This window comes from Leucopleurus acutus (assembly GCF_964270905.1).
Source record: "Leucopleurus acutus genome assembly, chromosome: 11".
In the NCBI taxonomy this organism is placed as follows: Eukaryota; Metazoa; Chordata; class Mammalia; order Artiodactyla; family Delphinidae; genus Leucopleurus; species Leucopleurus acutus.
The window spans coordinates 21097436-21115690 of NC_139152.1; the positions used below are offsets into that span (position 1 = coordinate 21097436).

At 39.6% G+C, this 18255-nt stretch overlaps 1 protein-coding gene across 1 annotated transcript in view; it reads right to left on the reverse strand.

Moving 5' to 3' along the window:
• LMNTD1 (lamin tail domain containing 1) overlaps window positions 1-18255 on the reverse strand; it is a gene marked incomplete at its 3' end in the record, with an annotated part of 77351 nt that overhangs the window by 40732 nt on the left and 18364 nt on the right. The window contains exons 3-6 of the mRNA XM_082849526.1: window positions 15041-15227; window positions 14383-14502; window positions 12399-12613; window positions 11620-11790 (exon numbers count right to left, since the gene is read on the reverse strand). Of these exons, the coding sequence (XP_082705652.1) occupies window positions 11620-11790; window positions 12399-12613; window positions 14383-14502; window positions 15041-15227 (693 nt within the window). The remainder of the gene's footprint in view (window positions 1-11619; window positions 11791-12398; window positions 12614-14382; window positions 14503-15040; window positions 15228-18255) is intronic.

An 18255-nucleotide genomic window follows, 5' to 3' on the forward strand; every position in this document is an offset into this window, starting at 1 on the left:
TGTCCATATGTGCATGGGTTTATCTCTGGGCTTTCTATCCTGTTCCATTGATCTATCTTTCTGTTTTTGTGCCAGTACCATACCGTCTTGATAACTGTAGCTTTGTAGTATAGTCTGATCACTTGTCTATTTTTTTAAAAAAAGAAACTCCTACAGAAGTATTGTGATATTGCAATCAGAATTTTCTGAAATCAAGCAACAGAAGAGAAAAATCATTACTTTCAAATGCATGATTTAGGGGCTTCCCTGGTGGCGCAGTGGTTGAGAGTCCACCTGCCGATGCAGGGGACACGGGTTCGTGCCCCGGTCCGGGAAGATCCCACATGCGGCGGAGCGGCTGTGCCCGTGAGCCATGGCCGCTGAGCCAGTGCGTCCGGAGCCTGTTGCTTCGCAACGGGAGAGGCCACAACAGTGAGAGGCCCACGTACCGCAAAAAAAAAAAAAAAAAAAAAATACATGATTTAATATGATTTTCCTTTATAAAAGAGTTCCTACTTTTTTGATGTTATTATTTGATAATAAAAAATGAACTGAAACCCTTGGCATTTTGTAGTGTTCTTACAAGTAATTATATTCTTTTCAGTGTGATTGTAAGAGGTCCAAGTAATTGGCCTTCTATATTCCAGAGGATAGGTATTTTGTTTTAAAATTTCTATATATCAATTCATACAATTTCTAGTTATACTGTTGACTAATACTGCCATATGTATATATATACACATTATATATATATATATATATATATATATATATATATATACACACACACACATACACACACATATATTAACTGAAAATCTGGCCATAGAAGTGACATTCGATGTTCCAAATTCTTAATCTGGTAAATGTAAACAATGCAATACAGGTCTAAACACGAGTAAACAGAACAGATACTAATATGAAGGATACGTAAAGAACATTTATTTCAAACTTGTATTTGTTTTGCTTTGTTACCATCATGGATTGGAAGTATATTCTTTATTTTCATTTTATTTATTTATTTATTTTTTGCTGTTTTGGGTCTTCATTGCTGCGTGAGGGCTTTTCCCTAGTTGCGGTGAGCGGGGTTACTCTTCGTTGTGGTGCGCGGGCTTCTCATTGCGGTGGCTTCTCTTGTTATAGAGCACAGGCTCTAGGTGCGCGGGCTTCAGCAGTTGTGGTGTGTGGGCTCAGAAGCCGTGGCTCACTGTCTCCAGAGCGCAGGCTCAGTAGTTGTGTCGCACGGGCTTAGTTGCTCCGCGGCATGTGGGATCTTCCTGGACCAGTGCTCGAACCCGTGTCCCCTGCATTGGCAGGAGTATTCTCAAACACCCTGCCACCAGCGAAGCTCTGGAAGTATATTCTTATGGGAAAATAAATACTTTGATCCCAGAACAGATAGACTGGATCTATTGAAATGCAATGAGTCAGGCCCACAGTTTAACTAAAGTAAAATTCCATAAATGTGATCTTACTATAGAGCTTACACTGATGAGATTTTTTTTTTTTTTTTTTTTCCTGCGGTATGCGGGCCTCTCACTGTTGTGGCCTCTCCCGTGCGGAGCACAGGCTCTGGACGTGCAGGCTCAGCGGCCATGGCTCACGGGCCCAACCGCTCTGCGGCCTGTGGCATCGGCAGGCCGACTCTCAACCACTGCGCCACCAGGGAAGCCCCCTGAAGAGATTTTAACTGTTCCATTCCTGTATGCTGTTATCTATGTTCAAGTTTCCTTTGTTTTCTAACAGATTGACTTTTAAAGTGTGGCTTTGCAACCCTCAGAAACTAAGGAACATTATTGTTATTATTACTATAATAACATTTTTATGGAAGACGGTAGCAGCTGTCGAGTCCACAATTAAAATGAATGCCACTGCAGTGTGTAACATGGATGACAGATGATAGGCAAGCGTATTAGACAGTGTGCAAATACAGTGCCTTAAACAGGGCACACCCCCACACTGTTAGCTTAAAGCAATGTCTGTAGGATAATCTCTGCCGGCTAGTTTCTGCCATTTGATTCGAGTTACAGAAGGAATCTGACAAAGTTGTCCACAGTCTGTCAGCTATTTTCAGCAAGAAGAAAGCGCATGCTTGGACTGGGAACAATGGCGGCAGAACAATGCAAACACATCTGCTTTGTTAAAGGGTCCATAGCCTTTCCAAGAGCGACTCTGTTATGCTGTGGTCAGTGCCTTGCCTCTGTGCTCTAATACAGCGGTCCCCAACCTTTTTGGCACCAGGGAACAGTTTCGTGGAAGACAATTTTTCCACGGACGGCGAGGGGTGGGGTGGGGGGATGGTGTCAGGATGATTCAAGCACATTACATTTATTGTGCACTTTATTTCTATTCTTATTACACTGTAATATATAGTGAAATAATTATACAACTCATATCATGCAGAATCAGTGGGAGCCCTGAGCTTGTTTTCTTGCAACTAGATGGTCCCATCTGGGGGGGATGAGAGACAGTGACACCCAAGTGTGTTACTTACGTTCAGTCTACTCCGTGATGTCGCTTTGGTCACCGTCACTGCAGAAAACCCTGCTTCACAAAGATAGGATGTTGGAAATGGAAGCAGGTTCCTCATGCTTTTGTGGCAATCTCAGGATATTCCGGCTTGACTTTAATCCAGAATGTATGGGGATTTGAAGTTGTCTCACACATACCTTTAAGGCCACCGTCATTTGCGATCTCAAGCAGTTGATCCTCTTCTAGCACAGACAAAGTCGATTATTCACAAATGAGTCGCGGATCCATTCCTTCCCAATTCAGGGGTCTTCTGTGGTTAAGAAGTAACGCTCAAACTCTTCTGAAAGCTGAGACAGGTGATCATGCCCCAGCTGGGAGAAAGAAGCCCCTGGCTCAGTCTCCTTCAAAATCTCTGCTAATGTTTGAAACATGTCAAAAATCCCAATGTTCACTCGTCGCCCCGATAATTCCAGTTTGGCTTTGAAGGCAGCCACTTTATCTGCCGACTTGAACACAGTTGTCGTTCTCCCCTGAAGTGACATTGCGTTCGTTCAGCAGGTTGAATATGTCACACAAGTAAGCAAGTTTTGCGACCCATTCTGTGTCACTGAAATGTGCTGCCAGTGGTGATGGTTTTTCTAAAAGTAATCTCTGGAGCGGCTCTCGTAACTCAGAAACTGTGGCCAGTGATCTATCTTTAGAAACCATCTCACTTCTGTGTATCAGACAAGACGTGTGTGCTCTGCACCCATCTCCTCACAGAGCTGCGTGAACAGACGTGGGTTAAGGGCATGTACTTTAATGTGGTTGATAATTTTAATCACATCCTACAAAACACTGTTAAGTTCAGGTGACATTTTTCGGGCAGCCAGCATTTCTCTATGGATGACACAGTGCATAGACTCACATTCAGAAGCGACCTCTTTGACCTGAGTAGTGAAACCAGAAAGCCATCCAGTCATGGCAGCCGCTCTGTCTGTGCATATACCGACACAAAGTGACCAATTCAGTTTTCCTGTTATGTAATCATTCAATGACTGTGGTGTTGGTTGGCAACAAAAGTGCACATAACATATCCTCATGCACATCCTCCTGAAAAATATATCGCACAAAAAGAAGCATTGTTGCCTTGTCAACATCAGTAGACTAGTCAACCTGGATTGAGTACCACAGTGACTCATTAATCCACTCTAACAATTGTGCCTCAGTATCCTCTGCTATTTCATCAATTCGTCTAATTATGGTGCTAGCCAAAAGAGGAACACGTACCACCTTTTGAACTACAGCCTCTCCTAAAAGTTCATGACAGATGTCCTTAGCAGCAGGCAGGATCAACTCTTCACCAATACTAAGGGCTTCTCAGCTTTAGCAATGCGGTTAGCCACTAAGACTGACGCTCTCAGTGCGGACACATTTGAGGAAGTTGTGGCCTTCAATAATTGCTTCTGTTCTTCGTGTTCATGTTGTTTTCTTTTGAGAAACTCCAAAGGCTTGTCTTTTAATGCAGGGTGCTTGGTCTCTATGTGGCGAAGCGTTTCATGGCTTTGTTGGATAGCGGGTCACCACATATTATACAAAATGGGCTTGGAGAATGTGAAACACCTGTTGCAATGAACCCGTATTTAAATAGGACTCTTGGTATTTTCTTTTAAATACAGCTTTCATTTTGTTGGCAGTCTTAGAGTCTTCTGCTGTCTCATCATTGGGTCTTTCCCCCTTTTCAAAGAAGCTCTCCAGCGACATTTGTGTTTTACTCATTTTGGCTAGGGTTAGCTTGTGGGCTTACCAAAACTGTGACTGAGAGAAGTGCACAGTGCGGGAAAGAGGTGCGGACAGAAGTGGTAAATAAAATAATGGGTGGGCCAGGCAAGGACTAAAATAAGTGGATTCTGACTTAAAACCTGCCACCAGATGCAGCCGTACAATTGAAGTACTTGCCACTATAAAGCCTGCCACCAGATGCAGCTTAATTGTCACTTGCCACTCACGGATAGGGTTCTGATATGAGTCTGCAAGCAGCTGATTTATTATGGTCTCTGTGCAGTCAGACCTCTCTGCTAATGCTAATCTGTATTTGCAGCCGCTCCCCAGCGCTAGCATCGCTGCCTCAGCTCCACCTCAAGTCATCAGGCATTAGATTCTCTTAAGGAGCATGCAACCTAGATCCCTCGCATGTGCAGTTCACAGTAGGGTTCTTCCCCCTTGAGAACCTAATGCCGCAGCTGATCTGACAGGAGGCGGAGCTCAGGCAGTAATGCGAGCGATGGGGAGCGGCTGTGAATACAGATGAAGCTTCCCTTGCTCGCCTGCCGCTCACCTCCTGCTGTGCGGCCCAGTTCCTAACAGGCCACGGACCAGTACCAGTCCGTGGCCCAGGGGTTGAGGACTCCTGCTCTAATATCTCCAAGTGCATACTACATTCTATCAAAAGTGTCTTTCTTGTTTTTTATTTTTTTAAATTTTTATTGTGGAAGATTCCATACACACAGAAAATATGAAGGGATAATACAACCACATCTGTATACCTGTCACCCAGATTCACTAATTAATATTTTGGCACATTTGCATTATCTGTCTATGCTTATACCACACCAAACCGTTAGGAATCAAGTAAAGATTTCTGTATGGATCTATGAACAACGAATATAACCTCAATAAAATTAACACACCTAAGGAAAAAACAGTGATTTGTCCATATCTAACATTCATTATATATTTATATTTACCTGATTGTCTTAAAAATGTCCTTTCTAGCTGAGATTTTTGTTTTCTTTTTGATCAGTAGTCTGTTAAGTGAAACTAAATGGTAATGATCCCATGTGGGCCATCTCGTTTAGACTTGACAATGGCTGACACAATATGGTTTCTCTCTATCTTAGTCTGGGGATGTGCCAGTACAGGGCATTTAGGATGGCTTTTCTATCCTCAACACATGGCTTCATCCCTGACTTGAAAGATGGCAGCTCCACCCTGTAATCATGGCACAGAGGTGACACAGAGGAGCACACTGTCCAAGGGCATGATCCAGATGCTGTGTACACAATTTCTGTTCACATTCTATCATACAGAATGTAGACACGTGGTTCCGCCTAGATACAGAGACTGAGAAAAACAGGCTTTATTCTTGGTGGCCATGAGTTTAGGTTTCCCTGGACCTATGGGTCTTGTGTCTAAAGGAACAATGGTTTAGGGGCAGTAATTAGCCATCTCTGCCATGAGATGTTCCTGGAAATGACTGCGCTCTGATGAACTATAATAAGACGAATACATTGCAATATATTGATATGCTTAGACATATTTCAGGTAAGACTATTTTTCTCCTACACTAAATAAGCCTCATATTATTCACATTTATTTTGAGCTCATCAGTCTATTTTTTTAGGTTTTCTTTCTCCTTCCTTGTCAGGGTATAAGTTGTCAGTGCTCATTACTGTAACTATGCTTTCTTCCCTTTCTAATTTTCCTTTTCTTTGTCATCAAGTTTCTAAAAATAAACTTTTATAAGTATAACATACATGCAGAAAAGTTCACAAGTCATAACTGCACAGCACGATGAAAACAGTGATTCATGTAAACACCACTCAGATCAAGAAATGGAATATTGTTAGTATTCTAGAAGCAGTTTTGTGTAATCTTCAAGTACTATTCCTTTCTTTCTTCCAGAGATAACACTATTCTGACCTTTAACACCATGGCATAGTTTTGTATGTTTCTGAATTTTATATAAACGGAATTGTATAATATATGTTCCTTTCGGTATGGCATCTTTTGTTCAATATTATGATTCAATGGTGTTATTGCATGTAACAGTAGTTAGTTTTCATTGCTTATGGGATTGTATTAATATATCATAATTTATCCATGTTATTGTTGATGAACAATTGGATTGCTTCTACATTTTGGCTAATACAAATAGAGTTGCTATAATTATTGTATTTGTCATTTGGTCCATATGTGTATGTATTTGTTAGGCATATATAATTCCTGGGAATAAAACTGATGAATTATGGGATATTTGTAAATTCATTTTTCTTGCCTTATTGCACTTGGACTTCTGGTACAATGCTGAACAGAAGTAATCATAAAGAGAATTCTTGCCTTGAGCTGAATCTCAAGGGGAAAACTTCAATTACTTCACCATTTAGTATGATAGTTTGCATTAGGATTTTTGTAGATATAAAGGAAATTCTTTATAATCCTAATTTTCTAAGGTTCTCTCCTCACGGGTGGGTATTGAATTTTATCAAATGATTTTTCTATATCTATTGAGATGGTTATAATTTTCTTCTTTATTCTGTTAACTAATTAATTTTCAAAGCTTGAACCAACTTTGCATTCTTGAAATAAATCCACTTTGTTTGTGATGTATTATCCCCAAATAACCCATGTATCAAAGAAGGTCACATTGAAAATTAGAATATATTTTGAACTGAATGATGATGAAAGTATGAAATATATGTCAGAAACACAACATTCGTATACTACTCTTTCAGTGTTTATCCCAGATTCCAGCATGCATACTTGATTTACTAAAGTCTAATATAAATTGTTACTTTTATAACTTATTGGACAAATCATGAGATTTAGAGTACTTTAACTCCATTTACTCCCCTCCCAATTTTTGTGCTATTGCTGTTGTTATTATAGGTTAATTGTGTCCCTCCTAAATATATGTTGAAGTCCTAACCCCTTGAGGTTGTGAATTGGAAACTGGGTCTTTGTAGATGTAATTAAGGTAAGATGATGTCATACTAGATTAGAGTGTGCCTTAATCCAATGACTCGTGACGTCCTTAAAAGAAGAAGGAAGTATGGACACAGATACACAGATCATGTGAAGATGGAGGCAGAGGTTAGAGTGATGTAGCTACAAGACAAGAAATACCAAGGAATGCCAGCAACCAACAGCAGGTAAGAAGAGGCAAGGAAGGATAATCCCCTAAAACCTTCAGAGACAGAGTGTTTGGCCCTGGTGACAACCTGATTTGACTTCTAGTCTCCAGAACTGTGAGAGAATAGATTTGTTGTTTTAAGCCACCGAGTTTACGGTACTTTGTTACAGTAGCCCTGTGAAACTAATACAGTTGTCATGTGTTTAAATTCTCTCTATATTTTAAACCCTATGAGGCAATATTAGTATTGTTTTGTGTAGTGAATATTCATTTATGTTGACCCATGTTTTGACTCTGCATTTTTTTTCACTTCTTCCAACATCTCTGTGCATCCTTCTAAAGATCATTTTCTTTCTAGTTGAAGTATTTCCTTAATGTGGGTTTGCTGTTGATGAGTTCTCTCAGCTTTTGTTTGCCTGAGAATGTCTTTATTTCACCTCATTTTTTGAAGTTCATTTTTGCTTGGTATAGAACTCTGGGATAGTTGTTTTTAGTACATTAGCACACTGAAGATTTCATTCCATTGTCTTCTGACTTCCATTATTTGGTTTTCTGAAGTTTTATTATAATATGGATTTGTGCTGCTTAGAATTTATTTTTCTTGTTTCTGTGGCTTGATGCCTTTCATCAATTTTTGAGATTTTTGTCATTATTTCTTTAAATATTACTTCTGCCCCAGTCTTGCTCTCCTGTCCTTTTGGGACTCAAATTATAACTCTACAAGACCAACTTGTCCCCAGTCTCTTTTTCTAACCTGCTTTGTTCTTCTTTCTCTTCTTCTTACTTTTCTATTCTTTCCTTCCTTCCTTCTTTCCTCCTTGATTTTGGAATATTTTCCACTCCACTTCATTTTCAACACTGCTTCCAAAATTCTCTTTAAAATGCAGATATAACTCTATAAGATGCCTGTTTAAAAACCTTCAGTGTCTCCTATTCTGTCTGTCCTTCATCAAACATGTATTAAACTATTGTGTCATGCGCTGTATTTAGTGCCATTTATGTAAATTAAAAATACATCAATTATACTATACATGTTTTATGAATTAATATATATGTAATTAAAGTGTGATAATGAGGACCAGAATGACTTATTCCTATTTCATATCAGAACTCAAAAGAAGATCAAAGGGGATTTCAAATTTATGGGATTTTTGGTAATGTGAAGCAATATGACAAAATGTTAGCATGCATTAATCTTGAAGGATAAGTACCTGGGTGCTTTTAACATTATCCTCTATACTTTCTGTATTTTAACATGTTTAAAAAACAAAATGTGCTTGGTATAAAGTAAGCATGAGATGTGTAGATGTTTCTTTAAAATTATCTTAATTGTTAGTCTCTAAGCTCTTCTATAATATATTTGAGAGGCACAGTTAAAAACAAGGCAGCTATTCCCAGTAGAAGAGTCATGTGCAGCTGAGATTCTTTCTTCTGTAACTCAGCAAACTAGCTTATTTATCACTGTAGAGGGGAAGAAGCAGGATTGAAGAAATTTTGAGTAAAATTGGTGAATTTTTGTTTTATCTCTTTTTTTCTTTGTCAATTATCGAGGAGTGTGCTACTGATAGCAAATAGCCCAATGGTAGGCAAATTAAAAAGAGACTGGCTAATTAGCAAACAAGGTAACTTTCGCTTGAAGAATCATGTTACATATTTTTTCAAGGAAATGAACTGTTGATTCAGGGACTGCTGTTACCCAATCAATGATCAACAAGTCATTCATAACATCTGTCTCTTTGTGGCCATCTTTCTCAATTGAAATAAAAGAAAAACTCCTAAAATTCTGATGTATATCTGTTAATATTGAAAATTTAATGAATAGAAAATTTAAAAAGTATGTAATGATGAACAGAGACCCTGAAGGTATCAAAGCAACTCTCTTTTAAAATTATCATTACAGGGCTTCCCTGGTGGCGCAGTGGTTGAGAGTCCACCTGCCGATGCAGGGGACACGGGTTCGTGCCCCAGTCCGGGAGGATCCCACATGCCGCGGAGCGGCTGGGCCCGTGAGCCATGGCCGCTGAGCCTGCACGTCCGGAGGCTGTGCTCCGCAACGGGAGAGGCCACAACAGTGAGAGGCCCACGTACCGCAAAAATAAATAAATAAAATTATAATTACATAATATACAAATACAGGACTTCCCTGGTGGTGCAGTAGTTAAGAATCCGCCTGCCAATGCAGGGGACATGGGTTCAAGCCCTGGTCCAGGAAGATCCCACTTGCTGTGGAGCAACTAACCCCATGTGCCACAGCTACTGAGCCTGTGCTCTAGAGCCTGTGAGCCACAACTACTGAAGCCCCTGTGCCTAGAGCCCGTTCTCCACAACAGGAGAAGCCACCACAATGAGAAACTCGCACACCACAACGAAGAGTAGCCCCTGCTCGCCGCAACTAGAGAAAGGCCACATGCAGCAATGAAGACCCAACGCAGCCAAAAATAAATAAATAAATAAATTTATTAAAAAATATACAAATACAGTGAAATTTATGTTGAATAGAAAAAATTACTGAATAATCAAGGTGAGTTGCCACCACTATAGAAAGGTGCAACAAGAAAATTTGAAGTCAAATTTCTTTGGAAAAAAAGTTGTTCAAAATAAGTAAAACAGTGAAGGCTATCATTAATTGGCAAAAAATATGAATGTACTTCTTGGAAATCTCAAATCTAACTCATAAAGTACTAAATATGTGTGTCTATAAAATATATATATGTATATTAAATGTATATGTGTATATAAAACATTGCTGAAAGAGCTCTTTAAATATCAGACACAAGTCTCTTACTTTACAGATGAAGAAACTCAGGCACAGAGATATAGGATACTTAATTTTAGGCAATGGAATACATTCAGGAATTTACAGAATTTCCATCATTCCACTTCTAAAAGGTATTATTTTGGAGGGTGCTATTTCCCAACATGTGCTCGCATACTAACATGGTGGTTCTTATACTGTGTGTACAGAATCCTGTGATTCCAGAGAGGTGTCTCAAAGGTCACAGGGAAGGAGGAAAGAAGAAGATGGATGTAGTGGGTAGTGGGAATCACTCTTCATCTTGGACGGGTCTCCTTTTATCCGTTTCATATACTGGGATTCTGCAAAGATTTCATTTAAAAAAGCATCCCTGGCCTCCCTGGTGGCGTAGTGGTTGAGAGTCCGCCTGCCGATGCAGGGGACACGGGTTCGTGCCCCGGTCCGGGAGGATCCCACATGCCGCGGAGTGGCTGGGCCCGTGAGCCATGGCTGCTGAGCCTGCGCGTCCGGAGCCTGTTCTCTGCAACGGGAGAGGCCACAACAGCGAGAGGCCCGCGTACCACACACACACAAAAAAACAAAATAAATAAAATAAAAAAGCATCCCTCTGCTAAGTATAGGTTTGTAAATCATTATAACCTCACCAGGATACAGCTGCTCCATGAAAGTCTTTCTCCACAGCTTATAATCTGCACTGTGTCTAATCAGTTCTTCTTAATCATTTGGCGGCATCTGGTAAACCTCATGGACTTTCTTGCCAGAAAACATCATATAGGCATACATTTTTTCCTCCAAGTTTAGCCATATTCATGGACTTCCTGAAGTCCATTAACAGATCCTGGGCTAATAACACCAACTCTAAAAGCTTTATTTAGAGGATTTAAATAAGAAATTTCTGGGTGAAAAAGAATAAGAATTTGGTAATAATATTAGAGTGTGTTTGGAAAAGATGGATATTTTTAGCACAGCTTAACTTATAGGACCAATTTATCCTGCCGAATGAAAAACAAAATATACTTTTGACCAAACTTCAAGAAGCCTATGTACTCTTTTTTTTTTTTTTTTTTTTTTTTTTTTTGCGGTACGCGGGCCTCTCACTGCCGTGGCCTCTCCCGTTGCGGAGCACAGGCTCCGGACGCGCAGGCTCAGCGGCCATGGCTCACGGGCCCAGCCGCTCCGCGGCATGTGGGATCTTCCCGGACCGGGACACGAACCCGTGTCCCCTGCATCGGCAGGCGGACTCTTAACCACTGCACCACCAGGGAAGCCCAAGCCTATGTACTCTTGCTGGCCACGCTGTTCTTTGGATTCGTTGATGCACTCAGATAACTGTGCTAGAGCACATAAGTGAACGGCTCACGGTACTTGCTTCCGAGGCCATCTGTTCTTGAGGATATGAATACTTTTTAATACTTAGAGACTTTTACAACTTAACCACCTTTTCACCAGTTCTACACACACACACACACACACACACACTCACCACTTACTCTCCACTGGAATAAGTATCCCTTTGACTTACCTGGCTAGATCAGGCTTGGCTGACTGAGACCTGGGCTGTCTGTCTAAGCTGCGTTCAGTCATGTAGGTGTTGTGAGGATCAATCAGTGAACAGTAAGGATGTGCAGAGACATGAGGACTGTGGCACCAGGGGCTGCGATTGGGGAAAAGGGTTGGTGGGATTCCTTTTTCTCTGTAAAAGAAAAATTAAGCCCAAATTGAACCCCAAAGGCACTTCATACAGTGGCATTAATAATGAAAGCTCAATTAGAGTGAAAGCATGTTCCAAGACCAGAGAATATGGCTTTTCTAGACTTTGTGGGCAGCCCCATTATCACATCAGAAGCATTTGCCTACAAATGAATAACATAAATTCTGTTCTTTCAGCCACAGCCAGCTCTTGATCCAAGATGAAAATTCTAGATGATGCAAATCTTCCTCCACCTAAGCACTGCCAAAGGTGTGGTGATAACTTCATCTCTGCACTACTCCACGGCCTTACCTCTAACAGCAGTGCTGTTATGGAATGAAATGACCAGAGGGGTCTTGATATCACCCAGTGGAAATTGACAGCCTTTATCATCCCATGAGTTTACCCTACTAGCTCTGTGTTTTTATGTTTTAAAACATAAAAGCTATTATGGTTTTTATGGTCTTATTCAAAATAGGAGTGTTTTGGTCTCTATTGATTTACCTATTCATCATATATCTACTTGTCAGCCAGTCACTCCCACCGGTTCGGCCCTTATTAATTGTGGGAAGGACTTAATTTAAAAAAAAAAGAAAACAAGCAACTTTTACCTTGTAAGAGAAGCTTGAACTCGTTCCACCTGATACTTTGAGATATCTTGCTTAGATTGGTCTTGTTTTTCTTTAGTTGTAGTTGTAGCTGCTGGCCAATGAAACATGTGCCTTCGAGATGTTGGACTTACTACTGAGCATCTGTCACATTCAATGTCAGTCTCTAATTTCTCCCATGCTTGCTTCCAGTGGATAGGAGTGTACCAGGCAACAGCCTAACAAAAATGATTTATTAACATGAAATACTATTGAAGTTATAGGTTTTCTTTTTTAAATGACATAGGCTTATTGCAATAAAATTTCAAAGTCAAACTGTAATGTCATTTACGTCCTGTGTAAGGATTAGTGAAACACATGATGAGGCTGTAGTAAGACATCCTGGCCTTAGTTTCCAGTTGTGAAAATTACAAGCTGGATAACCTCAGGCAGATTAGTCACCTACTGTCTTGGACTGTGTCCTCATACGTAAAAGGGGGAGGGTGGTGGTGAGGGTGTTATATGAGGGTGTGGTGAGATTCAGTTAAGCTACTGAATTTTGTAACTATAAAGAACTATGCAAACAGTAGTTGTAATATTAATAAGTTAAATTTTTAATAGTTAAGACTCTATCTATCTATATATCTATCTATCTAGTCTTATTTGAGATGGGGAAATGGGCATTAGAACTAAAGACATGGAGAGGAAACCACATTCTCCAGGCTAGAATCCTAGGTGGGCAGGTTTTTTTTTTTTGGTTTCCTGAATATGTGGCATATATGTGCACATATATGTGCAAAAATTATTCAGAAAAATCATGTGTAGGGACTAATAATTATGTTTTTGTTCAACATGAGAAAAGTTAGGCACCGAAGTGTGCCCTATCATTCTACTTGTTCTCATGATCTGTTTTTAGTTTATAAAATTAGAGGTTTGGGTTGATGCTGTAACCATTGCCAAACCCTTTGTTTGCCAGCTAAACAGACATAAAAGTAACACGAGGCAAGTGCAGCTAGGCTAGGCCCACAGCAAAGAAAGAGAAAGATGAAATCTTTCTTAAAAGGTTTAATTTCATGGCTCACAGCAGGAAAACCCCACGTTTGGTTCAGTTCATCAGTTAGGGATTCTCCTTTTTTGCAGCTCAAACACAGATATTTGCGTGGCAAATATGTTTATGATCTTTTGAGTGCAATCTCTCTCAGTTAGATTGTAAGCCTTTCCTAGCCAAGGGCAATATTTTATTTCTTCCTGTACTATAGGGGGCTTAAAAACGTCTGATGATAATGACAGTGATAATGTGATAAAATGATGTTTTAATTTCACCTCTGGAATGTGGACCATATGAACCCTGTAGGCTCTTTTGTCTGGTTTTATTTTACTGTTGCCATTTTGCCTATCATGTGACCTTGAGCCAGCCATTTAACTTTCCAAGCCCCATTTTCTTCCTTTGTAAAATGCTTAAATAATCTGAGAATCAAAGGAGATAACGTACATATAAATAGCCCTTTGAGTTCCTGTGGCACAGGAGCGGTCTGTTCCATGTCTGAATCTCTAATAGAAAACAGTGTATTGGGAAAGTCCCAGGCGTTGAATCATATAAGATGCCTATTAAATTTCTGACATGTAATATAGAGGCTACAAATCATATAGGACAACAATGTGGTGGGTGAAAAATATCTAGCCCTGTTTAAAAATCAGTAGACTCGGGGCTGCCCTGGTGGCTCAGTGGTTAAGAATCTGCCTGCCAGTGCAGGGGACGTGGGTTCGTAGCCCTGGTCCGGGAAGATCCCACAAGCCGCGGAGCAACTAAGCCCGCAAGCCACAACTACTGAAGCCCGCATGCCTAGCGCCTAGAGCCAGTGCTCTGCAACAAGAGAAGCCACCGCAGTGAGAAGCCTGCGCACCACAACGAAGAGTAGCCCCCGCTTGCCGCAACTAGGGAAAACCCGTGTGCAGCAACGAAGACCCGACGCAGCCAAAAAAAAAAAAAAAAGAACAGGACACTGACTTCACCATTAGGTTTGCACAGGATTGTTGTACAATTGGGGCTTGTCCTAAATCTGTTTTGTTCCTTCCAAAGAAAATCTGATGGTGGCTGGTGCTTTGCTTCAGATGCTGCTGCCCAGACCTGAAAGAAAATAGTTTGTTAATAACAGCTGCCATTGGAGTTCAACATAGTTTTATAAATGTCAGAGGGTTATTGCAACACATCTTTCTAAGCAGGTGAGGTTTTTAAAATATAATGACTGTATAATATGTAATGTCAAGCTGTGTAACTGAACAGCTACTGTATGTGGTTTAAAGTAAAGCCCAAGAAAGAGAGGGGAACTCTCCAGTGTCACCTAAACAAACCCTCTCTTTGTTTTTTCTTTAAAGATTATGTTTGCTTAGTTTTAGGAACGTAGGTATTTTATTTTGATAGTTAAATCATAAAAGCACAAAGTATTGTATGCCAAATTGAAGAAAGCTATGGAAATTTAATTATGGGTATTCATTTATATCCAGAGATGGACAAAGTGGCACAATTAACCAAAAACAACCAAAAAATCACATTTAACAGAGAGATCGAGGGATGAAGAAAGCACTGGTGCTAAGCCATGGTCTGACTGGGTAAATGAGTTTTCCCTGAAAAAATCTAGTTCATAGTATTTATATCTTATACTCACTGTTACCGTGGAATTGGCCTGCATTTTGATATTGGGAAGGAATTGGTACAGAGAGACTGTTTGTCCATCCACATTTTGTTGGAGAATATGATTTCCGATTTCCAGTTCTTTGTCAAGGGAAGAGTTAATGAGCTTCACGCATAAACCTTTGACATTCACTTCAGCTATTTTAATGTCTCCAAGAGCACTAGAAAATAAAACTCAAAGATTATAAGGCGCCTTCAGATGAGCGTGTCTTTAGCTCACTTTAAGGACTGAATAATAAATATGCTTTGGAAGTTGTTCCTAAGCTGTATATTCTGTTGGACAAATTCCGTGTAGAAATAGTGTATTTTGTGCCTTAAGCAAATGGCTTGATTTCTTAGTTCTGTTTGGTTATCTGTGCAACAAAATGATCTTTCACATAAAATAAACTTTAAAAATGCTTTAGGTATCAAGATAAAAATGCCATTGGGAGGTACTATTATTATTATTTAAATTTCCTACTGTTCTTCACAAGAAATACTGAGACATGAAACTCTCAAGTAGATCAAGAGGAAAGTTAAACTATTTAGTTTATTTCTGATAAGGTTACTGTGAACATGAATTGCAACTATATGCTTAAAAGAATTCTGCAAACTTAAAACATACACATATAAGATGGTATTTTTTCCCCTTCTAACATTTCGAGAGCTTAGTATGTATCAAGGACCAGGTTAAACATTTATATATCAGCATTTTTCAGAGTGTGGGTCACAACCTGTAAGTACTGGGTTGGCCAAAAAGTGCCTTCTGTTTTTAAGTAAAAATAAAAGACACATTTTTCATTTGCACCAAGAACTTTATTGAACAACGTATTCATCCTTTTATTCCACTATCTTCTGCCATTTTTCAGGCAACTTCATAATTCCATCTTCCCAAAACTTTTTATCTTTTTGAGCAAAGAACTTGTCCAGGTGCGTTTTACAGTCTTCCGGGGAATTGAAAATTTTTAGTAAGAGAATTTTGTAAAGACCCAAATAAATGGAAATCCGAAGGTGCAATGTTTGGTGAACATGGCAGATGAATCAGAACTTCCCAGCCAAGCTGTAACAGTTTTTGCCTGGTCATCAAAGAAATATGTGGTCTTGCCTTATCCTGATGGAAGATTATGTGTTTTCTGTTGACTAATTCCGGATGCTTTTCATCGAGTGCTGCTTTCAGTTGGTCTAACTGGGAGCAGTACTTGTGGGAGTTAATCGTTTGGTTTTCTGGAAGGAGCTCGTAATAAAGGGCTCCCCTCCAGTCCCACCATATACACAACATCACCTTCTTTGGATGAAGACCCGCCTTTGGTGTGGTTGGTGGTGGTTCATTTCGCTTGCCCCACGATTTCTTCCATTCCACATTATTGTACAGTATCCACTTTTCATGGCCCATCACAATTTGTTTAAAAAGCGGAACGTTTTCATTACATTTCAGTAGAGAATCGTATGTGGAAATACGGTCAAGAAGGTTTTTTTTGCTTAACTTATGTGGAACCCAAACATCAAAGTGATTGACATAACTAAGCTGGTGCAAATGATTTTCAATGTTTGATTTGGATATTTTGAGTATGTCGGCTATCTCCCGCATGGCATAACGTTGATTGCTGTCAGTTAATGTCTCGATTTGATCAGTATCAACTTCAACTGGTCTACCTGACCATGGAGCGTTGTCCAGCGAGAAATCTCCACCACAAAGTTTTGCAAACCACTTTTGACACATTCGATCAGTCACAGCAACTTCTCCATACACTGCACAAATCTTTTTTTGCACGTGGGTTGCATTTTTACTTTTCTTGAAATAATAAAGCATAATATGCCGAAAATGTTGCTTTTTTTCTTCCATCTTCAATATTAAAATGGCCACACAAAAATTCACCAATTTTGATGTCTTTTTTTTAAATGCATGCTTATATGACAGCTGTCACATACAATCTAACAAAATTGTTTTGAATGAAGTTAAAGACAACTAAGTGCTACTAGAGTCATCTTACGGAAAAAAAACGAATGAAACTTTTGGCCAACCCAATAAGCCATGAAATCCCTTTGGTGGGTTAGGGACATAATTTTAAAAATGAAATATACCCCTACCAATAATAGGAACCAATACTTATGATGTGCCAGGCACTTTTAAGATATTATCAATAAATCTATGATTTCATATCTATAATTTCGAAATGCAAACATATCTGAAAAACCAAAAGATTCTTAAAAAAACACACTTAAAGCAAAATCTGACCTGAATTCCTTTGGTGGCAAAACCTGACCTGAAACTGAGGAGAGGCTAGTTACTGTCTTCATTCATGATTTGTGTAACTATTCATAAATTTGGCTGTGGAAAGATTACTGTTTGATTTTGGATACTTCTCCAAGCCCTATTGGGGTGTTATGTAATATGTGTTCTAGTCACCATATTACTTTCTTAAAATCCTCCAAATTCTGAATTTGGAAACATGTAAGTCTCCAAATGTTTTGGTAAAGGCATTGCGGACTGGTAGTTACTTATTTAATTCTCACAAAAGGCTACATATTTCTTATTGAAGTTCACCATAAAAAATTTGAAAAAAACTGTATTATCTCATTTAATTCTCACAACAACCCAGTGAGACAGGTACTATTTTTAGTCCAACTTTATAGAAAAGGAAACTGAGGTTTAGAGAGATTAACTGCCGTGTCCAAGTTCTCTCAATAAATGTCAGTTCTTGTTCTTCTTTTTCAACTAGTAAAATCTCAAAGAAGTTTGATCCAACCATTCAAATTGTTTAAATTTTGTATACACCCTTTTGTGGTTGAGCACTGCTAGAAGATACACACACACACACACACACACACACACACACACACACAGTATAGACTGCTGCCACCAAATGAATTAGTGGTCTCCAGCCACATGTGGGCCCTTAGCGATTGGCAGCAAACTGTGTTCTTCATGAGCTGAGCCAGCACCTTCTGTCATTCCCTCAACAACATTCAAATCCCTGCCTCACATCTCCAGTTTTATTGTCAGAAAATGATCTCACTAAGAAAATAGAGCCATCAGAAAGAAGTGTGTTTTCCTGCTTTCCACGTAGAAGCAGGTTCACCCATGCCCACACTGACCTCTTCGTTCTAGCCACCTCGTTTCAGTGCAAGAGGAACCCTTCTCCCATCTAAAGTGAAACTCTGCTTACCACCTCCTGCTGCTGCTTTGGTGTTTCAGTCCCATTCATTTTT